This window comes from Vulpes lagopus, chromosome 14, assembly GCF_018345385.1.
Source record: "Vulpes lagopus strain Blue_001 chromosome 14, ASM1834538v1, whole genome shotgun sequence".
Taxonomy (NCBI): domain Eukaryota; kingdom Metazoa; phylum Chordata; class Mammalia; order Carnivora; family Canidae; genus Vulpes; species Vulpes lagopus.
The window spans coordinates 8347739-8365558 of NC_054837.1; the positions used below are offsets into that span (position 1 = coordinate 8347739).

Below are 17820 nucleotides of genomic sequence, written 5' to 3' on the forward strand. Positions count from 1 at the left end.
TGCTCCTGGCCTGACAGTCAGCCGAGGCCCCCTTGAGCCCCCCATCACTGAGGCCAGGGCTCTGAGGAAGGCAGGTGGGTCTCGGCTGCCCTCCCAGCTCCCTCAGGCAGCATCCTGGGCTCCAGGCCAGGTCCCACCCTGGCCGGTCTCGGAGCCCAGCGCTGCATCCCCCTCTACTGGGCAAGTCCTGGATGCCCGCCGGCCGCGCTTGGACAAGGCTCTCACCAGCCAACTTGCTCTACTGTTCCCTTCAAGCAAAGCCTTCTCTCCTACTCCTTCCTGTTGAGAGGAGACCATCCAGCTAAGAATCTGTAAATACGCTGAAAACTGCCAAGCAGCCTGAGACATGGATCCTTGCTCGTTTTCCACCGTGATCGTCCCAGTTCCTTGAATACAAATCAATAGTTTCTTCCCTACTGGACCAAAGTTATGGGCAAGGGAAGTGGAGCAGGAGTGGCAGGTGCTGGGGTGGGGAGGCCTGTCCAAGGTGCCACAGGGGTCTGGTGGTCTGGCCTGGCCCTCAGAGGTGGCATGGAAGGGCAGGGCAGGGTGAGGGCAGAGTGGAGGCTGATGGGTTCAAGACATCCGGCCGCCCCTGGCCCCCACTGGGATGTTTGTTGATTGAAAAAATGAGTGTCTGTCCAGCACCTACAACGTACCCCGGGCTGTGCTCGCCACATGACATGCTGCCATCCCTGAGGTCAGAATTCTGGAAGCTGGGGCTCTAGGAGGGAATCCTGGATCCAGAGACTCTTGTCCAAAAAGGCCCCTGGGAAACTGGCCATCCCCTCCATCCTGCACCTCCCCTCTATAGCCCCCCTGGCTGCAGTCTTCCCGCCCTGCGCACACGCCCTAGCCATGAGACGCTCACGCCCCCCAGGCAGCTCGCTGCATCCAGGACAGTGAGCTTTGCGGTTCTTGCATTGCAGGTTGTTGACTAGAAAGCCTATCCCGGGGAAAGCGCAGGGCCGCCTCGGAGGGTGGTGACTGGTATGGGAGTAGCCGGGTGGGGACGCAGGACAGGGCGGCCTGGGGGCACTGGATGCCAGCTGGAGAGTAGGACCGTGATCTGCACCCCCAGCCCCGTCCCACTACCCATCCCCGCCTGACTCTCAGGGCCCCCAGAAAGGCAAGTCACAGCTCCGTGGCCCTGCTCGTGCTGGACATGGTAATGGCTGCAGTGTGGGCTTGTTTGTTCTTCGTCTAGTTTTTCTGGTTTGGAGCTTGGATGCCCAGGCAGGGCTAGGGGCCTGGGAATGGGTGGGGGTGGGGAGCAAGGAGAGGAGCAGGGGGCCCTGGCAGAGGCGTGTGACTGAGGAAAGGGATCAGGCCTGGGTTCGAGGCCACCCCTGGCCCCACCTTGCTGTCACTGTCCTGTCCTTACCTGCCCTCACCTGCGGACAGGTGGGTGAGCTCCACCCTGAGCCGGGGGGTTGCCCACATGGGCTTCCAGGAGGGGGATCTGTTCTGAATCCATCTGCCTTCACCCTCGGGCCTGGCTGCAGGCTAGGGAGGGCATCCATGGTGTGGCCTCAATGAGGCTTTTGCAGTCAGAGGCTCAGGGGAAGGAGAAGGTTCCCAGTGACCACCCAGCCTGGTTCTTGGCGCCCTCAGCCTTCCTTGGAGAGGCCTGAGTAAGGCTCGCTGTGTGTGGGGACGGTGGGGATGGGGGCCAGGGGGCAGTGGCTCGGGGCCCCAAAGCGTGGAGCTTTTGGGGGGACACCTCCCACCCACATGGCACCCATCTGCCTTTGGCATACATCCAGGCTTCTCTGCTTCCTGTGTGTGGGGCCCTAGGCCTCTCTGTACCCCTGGAGGGGACTGGTGGGCGTCTTCCTCCTGCCTCCTGCCTGCTGGATCCGCATACCCCATGGCCCACCATTCCCAGACGCTTCTAGCAGCTGCCCTTCCTCTGGGCAGCCCACCTGCATCTCCCTCTGAGCCTTTGGTCAGGATACCCAGGGCTCATCACCCACTAGACTCTCACCACCTCCATTTCAGAGTTGGAGAAACTGAGACACTATGGCTTAGTGTGTCTGTCCTTGCGGCATGAGTCCAGGCCTAGCAATGCGGGTGGCCTACCCAGTGAGGTGAGGGGGCAGGGCCAAGACGGGGACAGCCAAAGATGGGGACCTGGGGGCTCCCAGTGGGGCACGAGGCACAGAATTTCCACTGGGAGGGGGAATCAGAGGGTGAAGATGGGGCTGGGAGTGTGTATGCCACCGGGGCTAATGGTTCAAACCCCCGTGGGCTTTGAGGGCGCATCGGAGTTCACCAGGGCAGAAGGCAAGTGAGAAGCACAGCCCGGTGCTGCCCACCAAGGCCCTGTGGGGACCTGGGGCTCAGGGAAAGCAAGCACCCCCCGGGCACTGAGGCAGGACGCTGGGACTTACTCAGGTCTGGCCTCAGTCCCCCAGCCCGCCGAACTGTGTCCCTCCTACGGGCAGAGGTTAAAGGGCTTCAGGGGCTGGGGCAGACTTGGAGGAAGGAGTCTGTACAGCAGGCCTGGTTGTAGTCTTTCCCACTGACCCTGGACAGGCTCTCCTCTCTCTGGGACTCAGTTTCACTATCTGTAAAATGGTGACTATGGCCCCTGGCGAGGCTCGTGTGGCTCTGAATAGGCTCGCTGACTCAGCGGTGGGGGTGTGTGGCCAAGCACTGCCCCCCCCCCCCCCCGCCAACTGAGACCAGGTCAGGGACTCAGCCCCAGCTGGGGGCCCAGCTGGCTGGGGTCGTTAGGATAGCCGACCCTGGGAGAATCACCAGAACAACTGCCCCTGTGCTCCCCCACATTCCCAGCTAGGCCTGGGCTGGCGCAGCCCCCAAGCATTTCTCAGAGATTAGGCCCTAATCCTCGTCTGCTCCGGGGGGACCCCAGCCTCCGTTCACTGTCACTCACCCACCCGGCCCCTCTACCCATGGCACTCTAGCCCTCAAAGCCCAGGGAAGCTTCCAGAAGGAAGGTGGTTCCACTGAGGCCCCAGGTGGGCCCAAGGCTTGCTCTGGCCCTAGGAGTCCCTTCTGTTAAGATGAAGAAACTCTGTCCTGTTGCTTTCTCCAGCCATTTCCAGGGCGTCGACCCCGCTCTTCAGCCTGCACCCCGGGCAGGCATTGCCAACCCAGACCCGATGTCCTGTGCCACCCAGGGGATCTAAAGCAGCATGTCAACTCGCCTGCCCCATGGGCCTGCCCCGGTGGCGGTGGCGGTGGGGAAGGGCGGCCTAGTAGCATTCCTGGGCTCCGGGATGGGGGAAGGCCCACCTCAGAGGAGTCTGGGGCTTCTTGCGGGCTTCACCGGGTGCTCTGGCCCAGACAGAGGGACTCGCAGAGTGGGGAGCTGACACCAGGCCCCCCTCCTTGGCACTGAGGTTGCCCCTGGCTCTGACCCCTCATGGGCCTTCCCACTTCATCACCAGAATCTTGGGTCCAGGGAGGGGCAGGTTGGTTCATGGGTAGGGGTAGGGGGCCGGCCCTGCCCCCACGAGTCCTGGGCGGGCGCCTTGACACAGCTCGGGCTCCAGAAACATTTGCTTTAAGTCTTAAAATATCAGGTTCCTGCATCACAGGGCTTCCCTGGGGGCCACCGGGCGGGCGGGAGGGATTTCAGGAGTAAGAAGATTCCCCCACTGGCCCCCACCCAATCGGCCACTCTGCCCGCCCCTTGGCCTCAGCCGAAGCCAGCTGAGTGTTTGGTGGTGGCCTGCTGGGCCCCCCTCTCCTGCTCTGGGGGGACCTGCAGTCGGCCACATGGAACCCCACCTCTTCAGAGCCCCCAGCCTCTGCAGGACCCTGGGCTGGGGCAGAGGCACAAGACCCAGCAGCCTTTCTCCCCCGATAGCTCAGACTTGCTCCAATGGACCCATGGATGTCTTCAGCCAAGGACAGTTCAGATGGGGAAACTGAGGCCCCAGAGGAAGCGAGGCTTCTTAAAGCCACAAACAAGCCCCTTGTTCGTGGCAGTGGAACTGTGAAAACCACCCTCATGTCCAGCCCTGTGGCAGACCGCAGGGCTGCTAGGCAGAGGTCTCGTGTTTTTTTTTTGTTTGTTTTTGTTTTTGTTTTTGTTTTTTTTTAAGTCCTCTCTACACCCAACATAGGGCTCTAACTCCTGCCGCTCAGATCAGGAGTCACATGTTCCACTAGCCCCCAGGGGACGTCTTGAAAAGGTGATGACACCACTTTGGTGCTGGGCCCAGCATTCAAGGTGGCTTCCCAGGGGCAGAAGCAGACCCTTCGCATGGGGCCTTGAAGGGCGAGTAGGAGTTTTACAACGGTCCTGGTGGCAGGCTCCCTGGACTGAAGGGCCAGGGAGCAGAAGGAGCAGAAGGACCAGCCTGCAGGGTACAGGTCTGTGGTGTCCACTGAGCGGATGGCTCTGGGAGGACCTTGAACACAGGGCCAGGCACTGGGTTAGCCCCGCAGCCAGGTAAGGGTGGTGTGGGGGCCTGGGCGAGTCTGGTGCTCAGAGGCTTTGGAACCTGCTTCTGGGGGGCGCAGAAGAGCTCTCCTGGACAGCCAGCTCTGCCACTCGGTGTGAAGGTGACACCCTCCTACCTCTGCTACCCCTGGGGACCACTGCCCAGAGGAAGGCACAGCCCCCATAGCCCGCCCACTCCTTCCCAGGCAGACCACCGGCCTCGGCCCGGGGGACCAGCCTAGTGCAGAGCGGGAATTAGAGCCAGGCAGCAACAGCTGGCCCCACTCGAGCATCCCCCGGGGGCCACCGCCTTGTTCCCAGGCCCCCATCCCAGCCCGTTCCCAGGCTGCACCCCACCCCCCAAAACACACTGCTAGGGACGTGGTTGCGCGAGGCTGTGAAGGGACCACCGGCTGGGAAATCTCCTACTCCCTGGCTACCAGGATGCAGGACCTCACCATCAGGCTGGGGAGGCCCTGCATGGCCCCCACCCCTGGGGGCCCCTGCCTCGTTCTGCTGCTTGTGTTCCTGGGCTCAGTCTCCCTGCAGGAATACACATACTTCAGATGATTGGAAGCCTCCAGGGGGACCGCACCAGCCAGAGAGGACTGTGGGAGGGGGCCACGAGACCCCCCCACCAGCTTTTGAAGGAGATACACACGGATCTGTGGGTGCAAAGATATACCGTTTTGGTGGCTGTCATCCTTTCTGGTGTCAGCACAAGTGGGATGAGCATCTACTGGCTTCCCTGGGAGCTCCAGGGGGTCATGGACAGCTCTAGGTGGTCCCCACAGACCTTGAGTTTCTGTCCTTCACCTCCCCACCACCCCGTGCACACCCCAGGGTGCCAATTTTTGCCTGTGGCTGAGGCATCGAATGTCTGTGTGCCAACAGTGCCCATCAGAGGACTCCAGACACAGCCACACACGGGGGTTCCTCTCAGAAGGGTCATCGTTACGCTGTGACTTGGCTGCTGCTGCGTGTCTGACAACCTGGCTGCCCCCTATCTGTTCTCAGGGCCTCCCACACCTCGGTTGGGGCAAGTCTTCCATTTTGCAGGTGGGGGAAACTGAGGCCCAGAAAGACTGTGAGGCCGAGCCCATGGAGGTGGAGGTGTCCTGTAGATGGTCAACCATGGCTGCCAAGTGACATAGTGAGGTGGGGGAGGGACTGGAGGCAGAGTTGGGGGTGGGGTGGGGTGGGACCAGGGACAGACCCCTGAGGTCCACACTGTCCGCACTGTCCTGCTTCATGGCTGGGGCCAGAGCAGCTCCACCACAACCCTGTGGAGCCGGGTGTCGTGTCCCCTAAAGGGTGGAGGGTTACAGCCAGGAGGATTAGTGGGTCGTTGGCACCCCTGAAACCCAAGCTGGCTGCCGGCTCTGGGAATGGGCGTCTGACCCCTCTGCGGCCTCCGGGATCCCGGAGAAAATCCTCGAGGCCGAGTTAATACCAAGACCAATTTTTATTTCAACAAAGTTAATTCTCAACAATGTGACAGAGGGAGAGGGATTTTCCTGCCACAGGGGAAGGGGGGCTGGGGTCCCCACCCGGCGCCGCCCCGCCCCCGCCCCCGCCCCCAGCTGTCCACACCTCCGAGGGTGAGGCTGCTCCTCTGCGGGGCATCTGGCCACCGGCCACCATCAAGGCTTCTTCCTCAGGCCTGCAGGTCTCTGGGCCGGGGATGTCCTCCCCCACCCCCCTCTACCCTGCCAGGCCCCTGAGGGCAGCGAGGGGACCTCCAGGCCCCCCAGTCCCTTACCTGCTCCATGAGGGTGGGGTCTAACCGCTGCCTGTGACGGGGCGGCCGGGGCCGGGAGGGTTCCCCAAGTGATGCCTGGGCCCTGACCACACCCGGGGGACCCCCCCCCCCACTCCTGAGGGTGAGAGTAGGGCAGGCCTGGGCTCAGAGCTGAGCCAGGGTGCTCGCTGGGAGGGCTGCGGGGGAGGAGCGCGGGCTCCCGCCTCCCCCTGCGCCCCCAGGAACCCCGAGGGGAGAGGGCGGAGGGGCCGAGGGGGCTCGGACTCGACCTCAGTGCCCCCAAGCCCGGCCGGGGCCGGACCCGGAAGCCGCTCTCCGACCGGATAATCAATGATCTGGGGCTGCGGGAGGGCTGGGAGCCCTGTCAGAAATTGCTCCTGACGATGACCACATGCGCTGCCCGCGGGGACAGGCTCGGCCAGGCCCCCCTTCCCTCCCAGTGGCCGCTCTGTCTCTCTGTGTCTGTCTCTCTGTGTCTGTCTCTAAGTCTCTGTCTCTAAGTCTCTGTCTCTCTCTGTCTCTCTGTCTCTGTCTGTCTCTGTCTCTCTGGCTCCCGCAGCCTTCCGGGCGAGGCAGCCTCTACTCCCCATTCTCCGGAGGGGAGGCGGGCCTGCTTGGGCCCCGGTGTCTACACAGACCCCAGCAGGCCCCCAGTGCTCGCAGGCCTTGGGTGTGGAGGGTGGCCCCAAGTGGGCACAGCCATGGGAGGCCCGTGACAGGGGGGGACGCTCACCGGAGGGCAGAGGGACCGGTGCGGGCGAAGGTCAGAGGTACATCGAGGCTCCCCGGGCTGTCCACGCCGGCCCCCAGGCCTTACTCTGAGGGGACCGCCCGAGGGCAGGACTAGGGGCCCAAGGGCACCCCACCACAGGCCAAAGTCAAACCAGATGGGCTGGGGGCCCTGTGGGGCAGGCGGGCCATTCGTCACCGTTATCTGCTCCACCGCCGAAATCACAAACACATTTTTAAGTGAAGGACTAGCTGCCACTGGCCTGCGGGCCCTGATGCCGCCCAGCTGTGGCCACACTGGGTTGGCGGGGGGGGGGGGGGGGGGGGCGTTGCAGATAGGGGGTGTGGGGCACCGGCAATGGGCGGCCTGAGGGAGGAGTGCCTGCTGCCCCCCACACTCCCCCCAAGGGTGCGCTGGCGGCTAGGCCGATGCCAAGCCCCCACCGTCCGGGTCTGCGGCCTCCCCTGGAGGGGCCGCCTCTGGAGCTGGGGTGGCGGGGAGCACCCTCATCTTTGCTCTGGGCCTTCCTGCCTGCCCCCACAGCCCTGGCGTCACAGATCCCCTCTCCAGCTCCTGCACTGACCTGGGCGGCGCATCAGGGCTGCTGAGGACAGCGGGGCCCTGGGCCCGGGCGCGCCTTCTGCGTGGGGCTGCTGGCTCGCGGGCCATTCCACGGGAGAGGCCGGAGAGACAAAGACGGGAACGGAGGCAAGAGATAAAAAGAGACAGAGATGGGAGAGTGAGGCTGGCGCCTGTCCTCAGAGACCCCCCGGGTGTCACCACAAAGCGGCCAGTCCCACGGTGTGGCGGCCTCGCAGCGCGGCAGGCCCGTCCTCGAGGGTGTGCGGGCGACGTGGGGCTGGGACCCCTTGGCTCCACTCTGGGAGCTGCATGCAGGTCCTGCCCAGCACCCTGGACCCCCGGGCAGGCCCACGGGGGTGGGGGGGGCCGGGAGAAATGGCCTGTGACGGGGTGGGCGTCCCGGGCGGGAAAGCAAACAGCGTCAGCGGCTAATGAGCGGGAACCGGGCCTGGGGCCGAGGGCCAGGGAGGGGCATGGCCATCGCTCATCCTGACAGGCGGGCGGCTAGGGGGGGCTGGGGGCTGGGGGTGGGGGGAGCATGAGGGAGGGGACCCTGGGGACCCGACCCCACACACAGACGGACAGACGGACAGAGTGGAGGCAGCCAGGCCTCTCACCCCTGGCTGCCGTCCCCCTCCCCCACACGGCGTCTTTGCAGGACAAAGGAAACGGGTGCTGGACCTGGGACCCCCGCATTGCACACTGGGGAGGAAGGACTGGAGTCTTGAGGGCCTGACCCCCAGCCCCCGGCCTCAATTTCCCAATCTTTACAAGGTTGAGGAGGGAAGGTGTGCCCTGAGAGGTGCTGCCTGCCCTGACTTTCCATGGCCACCGCTCCTCCCTCCCTTGTGCAGCTGTCCTCAAGGTCCCCACTCTTTCACACAGTCCTCCCCCAAACCCCGATGCCGCCGACAGGCCCCATAGCTGTGGGTGGGCTGACTTCACACCCGAGGGAAGCGGCCCTTCCAGTCCTGCACATAAAAGCCGCAGTCCCATTTCATAGGTGGGAAGACTGAGGTGCTGAGTGGGAGGGCACGGCTCTTGGCTCCCCTGCCTCTGGCAGGTTAGGAGGCCCTGCTCCCCAGCTCTCGGCCGCGCAGAGCTGACCCAGCCTCTTAGCCTCTTGTCTGCCTCAAGGGCCCTAAACTTGCAGGGTCTCGGAGCAGGCAAGACCTTGAGAGTGCTCCTGAGTTCCTCCTGGCCCTGGTGGCCCCATGACAGCTTGGCTGGCGGAGTGGCCTGTAGGTGCTTGCCGACCGGGGTGTCCAGGCCCCTGTCCTGCCTCAGCCGGGAGGGAGGGGCAGCCATAAATTCACACCGCCAGCCGCCCGAGGGATAAATGTGTCATCGACTGCACGATTTACGAGCACACCCCTGGCCCGCAAGGCAGAGAAAACAAGCCTCTGTGTACACATGGCGCGGTGGGCAGGGATGGGCGGCTGCCGGGGGGCATGTGGGGGCACAGCAGGCCAGCAGGACACGTGCATGTGAGAGGTGTGGGGACAGGGATGGGGGTATGGGGACACAGACACGTAAACAGGTATGTGGGGACGTGGACACACTCAGGGAGGTGGGACTGTGCCTCTCAGATACACCCACAAACACACATGGGCACACACTCAGGGGTATGATCACACGTATGCTCACACATCAGAAGGTGGCACAGCACGCTCAGGCACTCTCAATGGGCATGTCACCCAGAAGCATGCCTGGTTAGCCTGTGTCGAACCCCCCCACCCACCAGAGGTGTACTCTCTCCCACACCCTCGGAGGAGTCAGGCCAAGGAAGGGAAGGCAAGGAAGCCTCTCTGGATGTTCATGTGCACATGTGTGTTTGTGCATGGGTGTGCATGCATGTGTGTGCATGCGTGTGCGCAGGGTCTCTCCCCGCCACCCCAGACAGCTCAAGAAGGGCCATGGTGGAGGGGCCACCATGAGGAGGCAAAGGCAGAGCAGGAGACCAGCTGGCCCAAGGAGGACACAGGGCAAGCACGTGGGGAGACAAGGATGCTTGGGAACAAGGGCTGGGTGCTGGTGCCTCAGTCCTTCTTGGGTCCCACCTGTTTTAAGGCTTGATTGTCTCAGAGGCCCTGGGGCACCAGGCAGCCACACCCCCCCCCCAGGGCAGCCCCTGAACACACCCCAGCATCAGCGCTGAAGAGTGAGGCCATAACTCAGCCTTGGCTCTTCACGGGCCTGCTGCCTGGCCTGCTGACCACATGCCCAAGTTGTCCACAAGGACCTGGTGGGCGGTTCCAGGCTCTAGGCTCTGTTGGCACCAATCCTGGTGTAGCAGCCGGGGCCTGAGGAAGGGGGTAGGGGTGAGGTGAGGACTGCGGGCATGCTTCGGGGAGCTTCAGGGAACTCAGTAGACTCCTAACAGCATCACTGAAGTCTGGCAAGGACTTGGGAGCTTTGTGGAATTGAGGCTGTGGATCAGCCTTAGCTGTCAGCATCCTTCCATGGATGACCTGGGGACACACTCGTGTCCTGGCCACTCATCCTGCTGGCCTTCCCACCAGAGTCAGTAGTGTGGCCCCCTGGATTCCTGGGATGGTGGATTCCCACTCAGGGAGAAGGAGCTTACCTGGTGTCCTGGAGCCCACTGTGGCACAACCGCGGTACCCCCGATGAAGAGAAACAGCATCACTGACCTCCACAGTGGGGACCCCCAGATGCAGAGACCAGACACCCACCGAACAAGGACCTCAGATGAGGGAGCCCCAGAACAGAGACCCCTCACACCAGAAATTCCCATACTGGGGATCCACAGAGAAGAAATCTATAGAGCAGGGGGGGTCCAGATAAAGGATCTGCTGTAGAAAGACCCATAAAATAGGGACCCTCCACTCAGGACCCTCCAGAGCAAGAGGTACGCAGGTGAGGCATTTTGTGCCAGGGCTCCCACAAACAAGCTGTCCTGGGTGCGGCCCCCCAAGCTGCACTCCTGCAGGAGATGAGGCAGCCAGGACACCGTGAGCGCCTCCAGTGGGCACACAGGGGTGCAGGCAGGCGTGTTGGGACAGGCGGCCCCAGGGCGCCCGCTCCTTCCTGCCCCTGCCCAGACAGAAGCCCTTTCCTCCGAATCTGCAAGACTGGCTGGAATCCCTCAAGAGCATCTTTAAATAAACAAAGCACAGAGCAAAGCGAGCTCCTAAGTACAAGTCACATCAACATAGATTGCCGCGTGGATGCACGGCGGAGCGTGGCCTGTCCAACCCCTGTGGCACCTCCTCGAAGCCCCGGCCAAGCCTGGGAGCGCTTCAGGGGCCAGGGGCACAACACCTGGGCGATGCCCACACGGCCCCCGGAGCCACCCTCACTTCCCCAGCCCCTGCCGCAGGCTTCTGCCTCCCTCTTGGGGATGGGCACTCCAGGCCTAGCCACGCCCCTGGGCAAGAGAAGCAGCTTCCACGGGACCCTCTACTTCTCCTGGGGCCTGTACCCCACAACCCCTCCAGCCCTCTCACCTATGAAGGTTCTTTTACCTCACTGGGAGCACAGTGACCTTGTGGGGATGATCCCGGGGTCCCCTGTGACTGGGATAGAAGCAGAAAGAACAGTACTGGGCAGGTGAGGAGAGCCAGGCAGGCTGGCACCCTTCCCCCACCCCTGGCCACATGCCGGTCTGTCCTGTCTGGAGCCCCTCAATTTGTCTGATGCCTAAATAGGGTGAGGTAAGTCCCACAAGGACACATGTAGCAGAAGGGGTGGAGAGAAGGGTGAGGGCCTCCACTGGGTGAAGGTCGGGGGCCAAGGGACCTGCCCCCGTACCTCCCCCCATGCGGTCAGCAGCCTGCCTGCAGGGCTGTACACTGCTGAGGACATTGCTTGAGAACCAATGAATGATTGGATGGCAACTCCCCTGGCACACTTAGGGCCCTTCTGCTCTTGCTGACCTAACACTGAGCTCCCTACAGGCTGCACCCTCTTTTTTTTTGTTTTTGTTTTTGTTTTTTTTTTTAAGATTTTATTTACTTACTCATGAGAGAGAGAGAGAGAGAGAGAGAGAGAGAGAGAGGCAGAGACACAGGTGGAGGGAGAAGCAGGCTCCATGCAGGGAGCCCGATGTGGGACTCGATCCCGGGACTCCAGGATCACGCCCTGGGCCGAAGGCAGGTGCTAAACCGCTGAGCCACCCAGGGATCCCCAGGCTGCACCCTCTTACAGGCTGAGCCCCCCTACAGGCTGAGCCCCCTACAGGCTGGCCCCCCTACAGGCTGAACCCTCTTACAGGCTGAGTCCCCTACAGACTGAACCCCCTACAGGTTGAGTGCCCTATAGGCTGAGCGCCCTGCAGGCTAAGCCGCCTACAGCTGAGCCCCCCTATAGGCTGAGTGCCCTAAAGGGTGAGCCCACCTGCAGGTTGAGCCTTCCTATAGGTTGAGTGCCCTGCAGGTTGAGCCCCCTACAGGCTGAGCCCCCCTACAGGCTGAGCCCAGCACACCTTGGGGCCCTGCACTCTATCTTCCCCTGACAGGCATCTCTAGGCAGCACAGTGCTGCTCCCTCAGCCTGAACATCCCCAGGAGCCCCCCAACACACACACACACACACACACACACACACACAAACACACCCGGGAGAGTGGTTTGATGTCACAAGGCTGGGGCACTCAGGCTTGTTCTGAGGGTCGAGAGGATTGTCCACATAACGAGGCCCAGGGCTTCTCAGGCTCGGAAATCTAAGAGCTCTGAAGGAAGCCCCCGTCCCTGCTCCCACTGCTCCCTGGGAGACTTCATGGTGGACATTTGTTTCCTGTGTACCCTTGGCGTTATTTCTGCCACGTGAGCCCTGAAAGGTGGTCTGCAAGGATGGACTCCGGGGGCAGGGATTGCTGAGACCAGCGGCTGGAACTGGGGGTCTGGGCAGTGCTGAGCACACCCCACAGGTCTTGGCAGCACTCCCCTGGGAGGGAGTGTTCACACCCGTGGAGGGGTCCCCACCTGGTGTCTCAGCACACTTTGTCCAGCTGGCCTTCAGCACCCTGCAGGGGGGTGGTGACAGGGAAGCAGGACAGAAGGAAGGACAGACAGTATTTACTCTGGGGTAGAGCAGATCCCCTGGGAGGACTTCTCTGGGGAGGACTGCTGACCCCCAAATCGAGCAGGGCCAGCCCAGGGCTTCTCCAGATAGGACAGGACATCATTCCCTGCAGACGTTTCCTGTCTGTGCACAGAGAAGATGAGCACGGCGAGAGAGTGCATCCAGTGGAGACAGCACTGGGTGTAGGTGGTTCTGGGCATGTGACTGTGCTGGGGAAAAACAGAGGTGGGACTGGGGGACCCCCAGGGGCTGTTTAAGAGGGAGGGACATAACAGCTAAGGCTAGGCCCAGTCACCAGGCCCAGTGACCCCAAAGACCCCCCTTCAGCCTAGGAGGCAGTGCTTCCCGAGAGCCCCCCGCTGATTTATGGCTCTCCAGGGTGGACAGAGTTATGGCTGCTAAGGCCTTGCTCCCTCCTCCTCCCTGTTGGGGGTCGGCTGGGGTGGGGTGGCTCTCAGCTGGTTTCCAGATGGCACTGGTGGAGGGGCCCCTGGGGTGGGAGGCCAGACACCTTGAGCAAAGGGACCCGGCCAGTGTCACCTGGCCAGCCCCAGCTGCCTTTGTCTCCCTCCGTGGTTGTCTCTGTCTCTGTGTGGGGCTCTGTCTCTGTCACATGCAGCCCCCCTTGCCCAAGGCAGCCTGGGTGGGTGGGAGTGGGGGCCGGTGATTTATCGCCTGCTGCCTGTCTTCCATCGGAAACGCCGGGGGTGGGCGCAGACTGTGCGGTGAGCTATGGGCCCCCAGGGCCCCGCCACCCACCCCAATGTTGTTGCTCTGTCTGGGCAGCGGGTGCGCCCCCCCCCCAACGTGGCTAAGGCCTAGGCCCCTCCAGACCTTCCCAGGGCCTCGTCCACGCGGGCCCCACTCACGTCTCCGCCCAGTGAGGGGCCGCCCCCTTCCCAGGCTCCCCCTCATCCCCCCAGGCCGGTCAGGAGGCGGCGCAGCCTCTGTCCACTCCCGGGGGCGTCCGCGCCACGGTCCCCACCCAGCACCCGCAGCAGAAGCGGCTGCGGAGAGAGCCCCGCTCCTCCCCGTCGCCCCGTCGCTCCTTCCAGCCCCGCTGGCGCACACAGCAGGAGCTCAATAAGTGTTTACGGAGCAAGCAGGCGGCGGAGGGCGGACGGTGCACCTGGGCTGACACCGCCTGCGCCCGCGGAAGAGGCCCCTTATCTTCCCTGTTGACGGGCTGTCAGCGATCAGGGAGGGGAGGGGAGGGGAGGGATGGGGAGGGGTGGGGAGAAGAGGGAGGAGAGGGGAGAAGAGAGTAAGGGGGGAGGGGGGAAGGGAGGGGAAGGGAGAAGAGGGAGGAGACGTGAGAAGAGAGTAAGGGGGTGAGAGGGGGGAGGGCGAGGGGGGAGAGGGTAAGAGAGGGTAAGGGAGGGAGAGGAAGGGAGAAGAGGGAGGGGAGGGACGGGAGGGTCGGGAGGGGAGAAGAGGGTAAAGGGAGGAGAGGGAGGGGAAGGAGGGGAAGGGGGAAGAGGGAGGGGAGGGCGGGGAGGGGAAAGGGGGAGAGGGAGGGGAGGTGAGGAAGGGGAGGAGAGGGAGGGGAGGAGAAGGGGGAGGAGGAGGAAGGAGAGGGTGCGGACGGGGCGCGCACCCTTCCCAGGCCGGCGGCGGCCGCTCGGCGCACCCCTCCCTGCTCCCGTGCGGGGGCTGGGGTGCGACCTGTCCGCGGTCTCGGCGACCCGCGCCCGCCAGCCGGGCCGACCCTCGCTCCCCGGGCCGCCCGCTTCCCGCGCACCCAGCGCCCACCTCGGCCGCGCGCACCCAGGGCGGGCGGGTTTCGCGGACCGCGAGCGCCCCCTGGTGGCCCCCGGGGTCGTGGCGAGCGAGGGGAGAGCTGGACGAGGGTTTTGGGGCGGAGGCTCTCGGGCCAGGCAGCGCCCACCCGTTTCACGGACAAGGACACCAAGGCGGCCGGAGGGGGGTCAGGGCTGTGTACTCCCCGAGAACACCGTGTGCCCTGCTCAGGGGTGGGTAGCGGTGCGGGGGCTGCAGGGCGCGGGGCCCTGGACCGGGCAGCCTGGGGACTGGAGGTGGGGGGTCGGTAGCGCCTCGAGCGGCCACCGCCTTGTTTCAGTCGGCCCGGAAGGAGCCTGAAGCCACAGGGAGGACCAGGCTGTCAGTGGGGGGGCGGCCCCTGGGCAGGTGTATTGTCCATTAGACGGAGGACGACGCCGGGGGGAGGGGCATGGTGGGCTGTAGAGCTGGGGGTAGGGGTGCACCTTCCCCCTCCCAGCACCGGGCCATTCAGGGGCGCTGAGCTGGGACCATCCTCTTCCCCACACTCCCTGGAGGCCTCGGGGTCAGCTCGGGGTCAGAAGTTGGGGTGGGGGGCTCCCAGGCAGCCTGGAATAGGTCAGCCGGTGAGGCCAGGCCACACGGCCTGAGGTCGCTCGGTCCCTGGGCAGAAGCCGATCTAAGTCACGGAGAGCTGGCCAAGGAGGGAGACTCGCGGAGAAGCCACGGCCCTCAGCTGCCCTAAGTCCAAGGGAATAAGGAAGCTCTTCCTTAGGGGTGACCACCTGTGATGCCAGCCTTCTCCATCAGAGAAGCTCCAGCAGCTTCTGCAGCTCTGGCTGTCAGGCCGTGTGCTGCCCTCGCAGCTGGACATCTCCCGGTACCATGCTGGGACTGAGTTAGGAGGTCGCCTGTGCACCTTACTGTGACAGTGACTATTCCCTCTTACCCCTACCGGGGCTCTGAGTGTGCTGGGCCACCCCTGGGGGTGGGGAGGGTGGCAGTTCATTTGTACAAAAGGGGCCACCATCCCCGATCTGGTGATAAGGCCGGATGGACGATTGGACAGTTGGCCACAGCCCACAATGGGCCGGATGCCCCACACCTGCCCACAAAGGAGGGGGCGGCTCCTGCCTCACGTCTGACCGGCAGCCCCGAGATAGCATCAGCCCAACCGGAGGGCCATCCATCTTGTCCCACAAAGACTAGGACAAAGGCCGTGTCAACGGCAGCCTCCCCGACCCGGTCAGTGGGGACCAGAGCCTTCCTGTGCTGGGCACCCCAGGCCCAAGCCCAGGGCTTCTTGTCAGGGTCCCATTTGGGGTCCACAGAGAGCAGCCTTCACTGTTTACAGGGCCAGCCGGGTGGGGGGGGCACACTAGGGTGGAGGCAGGGCTCCCATGGTGAGGAAAGCATGGATCCCTCATCTGGGCACCCCAGAGCCCTTGTGAGTGCTTGTGCTGCACTGGGGCTCAGCCTGGGCTCGGGGGAGCGGGGAGTGGGAGACCAGGGGCTGGGGCTGGTCTGGGCAGTTAGGGACACCTCCCTGTGGGAAGTGACAGCCAAGTACACAGCATGATTCCAGATCCCATGCAAACCCCTGGCACCCACTCACCCCTGCAGGGCCTGCCTCAGAGAGGGAGCTTCTACCTCAGACGCCCAGCTCTCCAGGGCCAGCGGACCGTCCTCCCCATGCAGCCCATCCCTGACCGTACTGAGGGTGGCCTGGTCCCTGCCACTCACACGCTGAACAGTCCTCAGAGCCTTCTGGAGGCCCCTCACGACCCCCAGAGACTGCTGCTCCAGACATCCTCTCCCCTTCTCTCAACTACACTGCCCTGCAGTGCTCTCAGCATCCCCACTGTCCAGTGTCCCTGTGTCATTTTCCGCAGTGTCCTGACTCCCCAAGTATCCTCACTATGCACTGTCTTCACTGTCCTCTCACTGTCCTCACGGTGTCCTCACTGTCCCCACGCTGTCCCCACCCCCGACGGGGTCCTCCCCACCCCACAGTGTGGCCAGTGTCCAAGTTCCGCGCTTCCCACTTGAACGCCTGTGAGAGTGAGTGGTGGGGAGAGTGCCCTCGCCCACCGGCCCGTGTTCGCCAGCAGTTACTCTGGGTGTGCAACGGTGTGGCGTGGCCCCTTGGGCGGAGGGCAGTTTCCGGGTGGCGGGGCGCAGAGACCAGTCAGATGGGGAGAAGGGTTTATTGTGCACCGGAGTTTGGCGCGGGGGACCTCGCAGGGGCCGGGCTGCGGTCACCCCTGGCCACGCCCGTGCGGCCCGGGCACCCGCTCGCCCCGCTAGTGGGGGGCCCGCGGGGGCGGCGTGGTCCGGGACGTCGAGCCCGGGCCCGACTAGCGCGGGGGCCCCTCGGCCCAGGGTCCCGTCGGGGGGCGGCGCCCGCGGGGCTCAGCGCTCCTCGGGACTCCTCCCGGGCCCCACGAGCGGCGCGGTCAGCGGCGAGGGGTGCGCGGCGCGGGCGCGGAGTCTGCGCAGCCGGCACAGCAGCAGCAGCAGCAGCAGCGCGTGCAGCAGCCCGAGGCCGAGCAGCAGCAGCTGCGCCCCCAGCGCCCCCCAGCAGAGCGCGCCGGGCGGACAGGCGGCGCGCAGCTCCTCCTCCGCCAGGTAGGGCAGCAGGCGGCCGCGCAGCGCGGGGGGCGCGGCGCAGCGCAGGTCGCGGTAGGGCGCGCGCTCCGGCCGGCCGGCCAGCCAGGCGCGCAGCGGCACCAGGTGGCAGTCGCAGCGCCAGGGGTTGGCGCCCAGGTGCGCGGCGCGCAGTGCGGGCAGCGTGTCCAGCAGTCCGCGCGGCAGCGCCGTCAGATTGTTGCCCGTCAGCACCAGCTCGGTCGTGTCCGGCGGGAAGGCGGCGGGCAGCGTGGCCCGCGTCAGCCCCCGGCGCCCGCAATCCACGCGCGTCCCCGCGCAGTCACATGGCGCGGGGCAGCCCGTGGCCCGGCGGCCGGGCGGCGCCAGGAGCAGGAGCGGCAGGAGCAGCAGGCTCAGCGCCCCGCGCGGCCCTGGAAGGGAAGCGCCCTAGTGAGCCTGGCGGCTGGTGGGGCCCTGGGGGGGGCTCCCTGTGTGCCCGGAGCGCGGGCCCGGCTCCAGCCCCCGAGGCCAGAGCCCCTTCCTGCCTGCAAGCTTCTCCACCTCCGTCACCCCGCGCAGGCTAGAGGTCCCCTCGAAGTCCAACCCAGATCTCCCACCCCACCGCAGCGCCTTCCAATCCCACTCAGCTCAAGAGCCCGCCGGCCGCGGGGGCCCTGCCTGACCCCAGACTCACCGCCGGAGCCCATGGCGAGAGAGGATGGTGACCCGGCTGGCTCTGGAGCGCGAAGCTTCGGCTGGAGAGCCAGGCGATAAGGCCGCCCCGCCCCTGCCAGGCTCCAGCGGCCGCCAAGCCACCACAGCGCAGCCACCCGCCAGAAATAACCCTGAGGCCCAGGCAATGGGCGCTGTGGCCCCAGATAGAGCGCTATCACCAGGGCCCGCAGGCCCACGGCTTCCGCCCCCCAAGCTCCCAGGGGCGCACGGATCACTCTGA

At 64.7% G+C, this 17820-nt stretch overlaps 1 protein-coding gene across 1 annotated transcript; it reads right to left on the reverse strand.

The window, feature by feature from the left end:
• Positions 1-16483: 16483 nt before the first annotated feature.
• Positions 16484-17785, reverse strand: GP1BB (glycoprotein Ib platelet subunit beta). The gene is made up of 2 exons (XM_041729427.1): positions 17560-17785; positions 16484-17296 (listed from the first exon to the last, which is right to left on the reverse strand). Exons 1-2 carry the CDS (start codon positions 17570-17572, stop codon positions 16689-16691), a joined length of 621 nt encoding a protein of 206 aa, XP_041585361.1. The 5' UTR covers positions 17573-17785; the 3' UTR covers positions 16484-16688.
• Between the last annotated feature and the right edge of the window lie 35 nt (positions 17786-17820).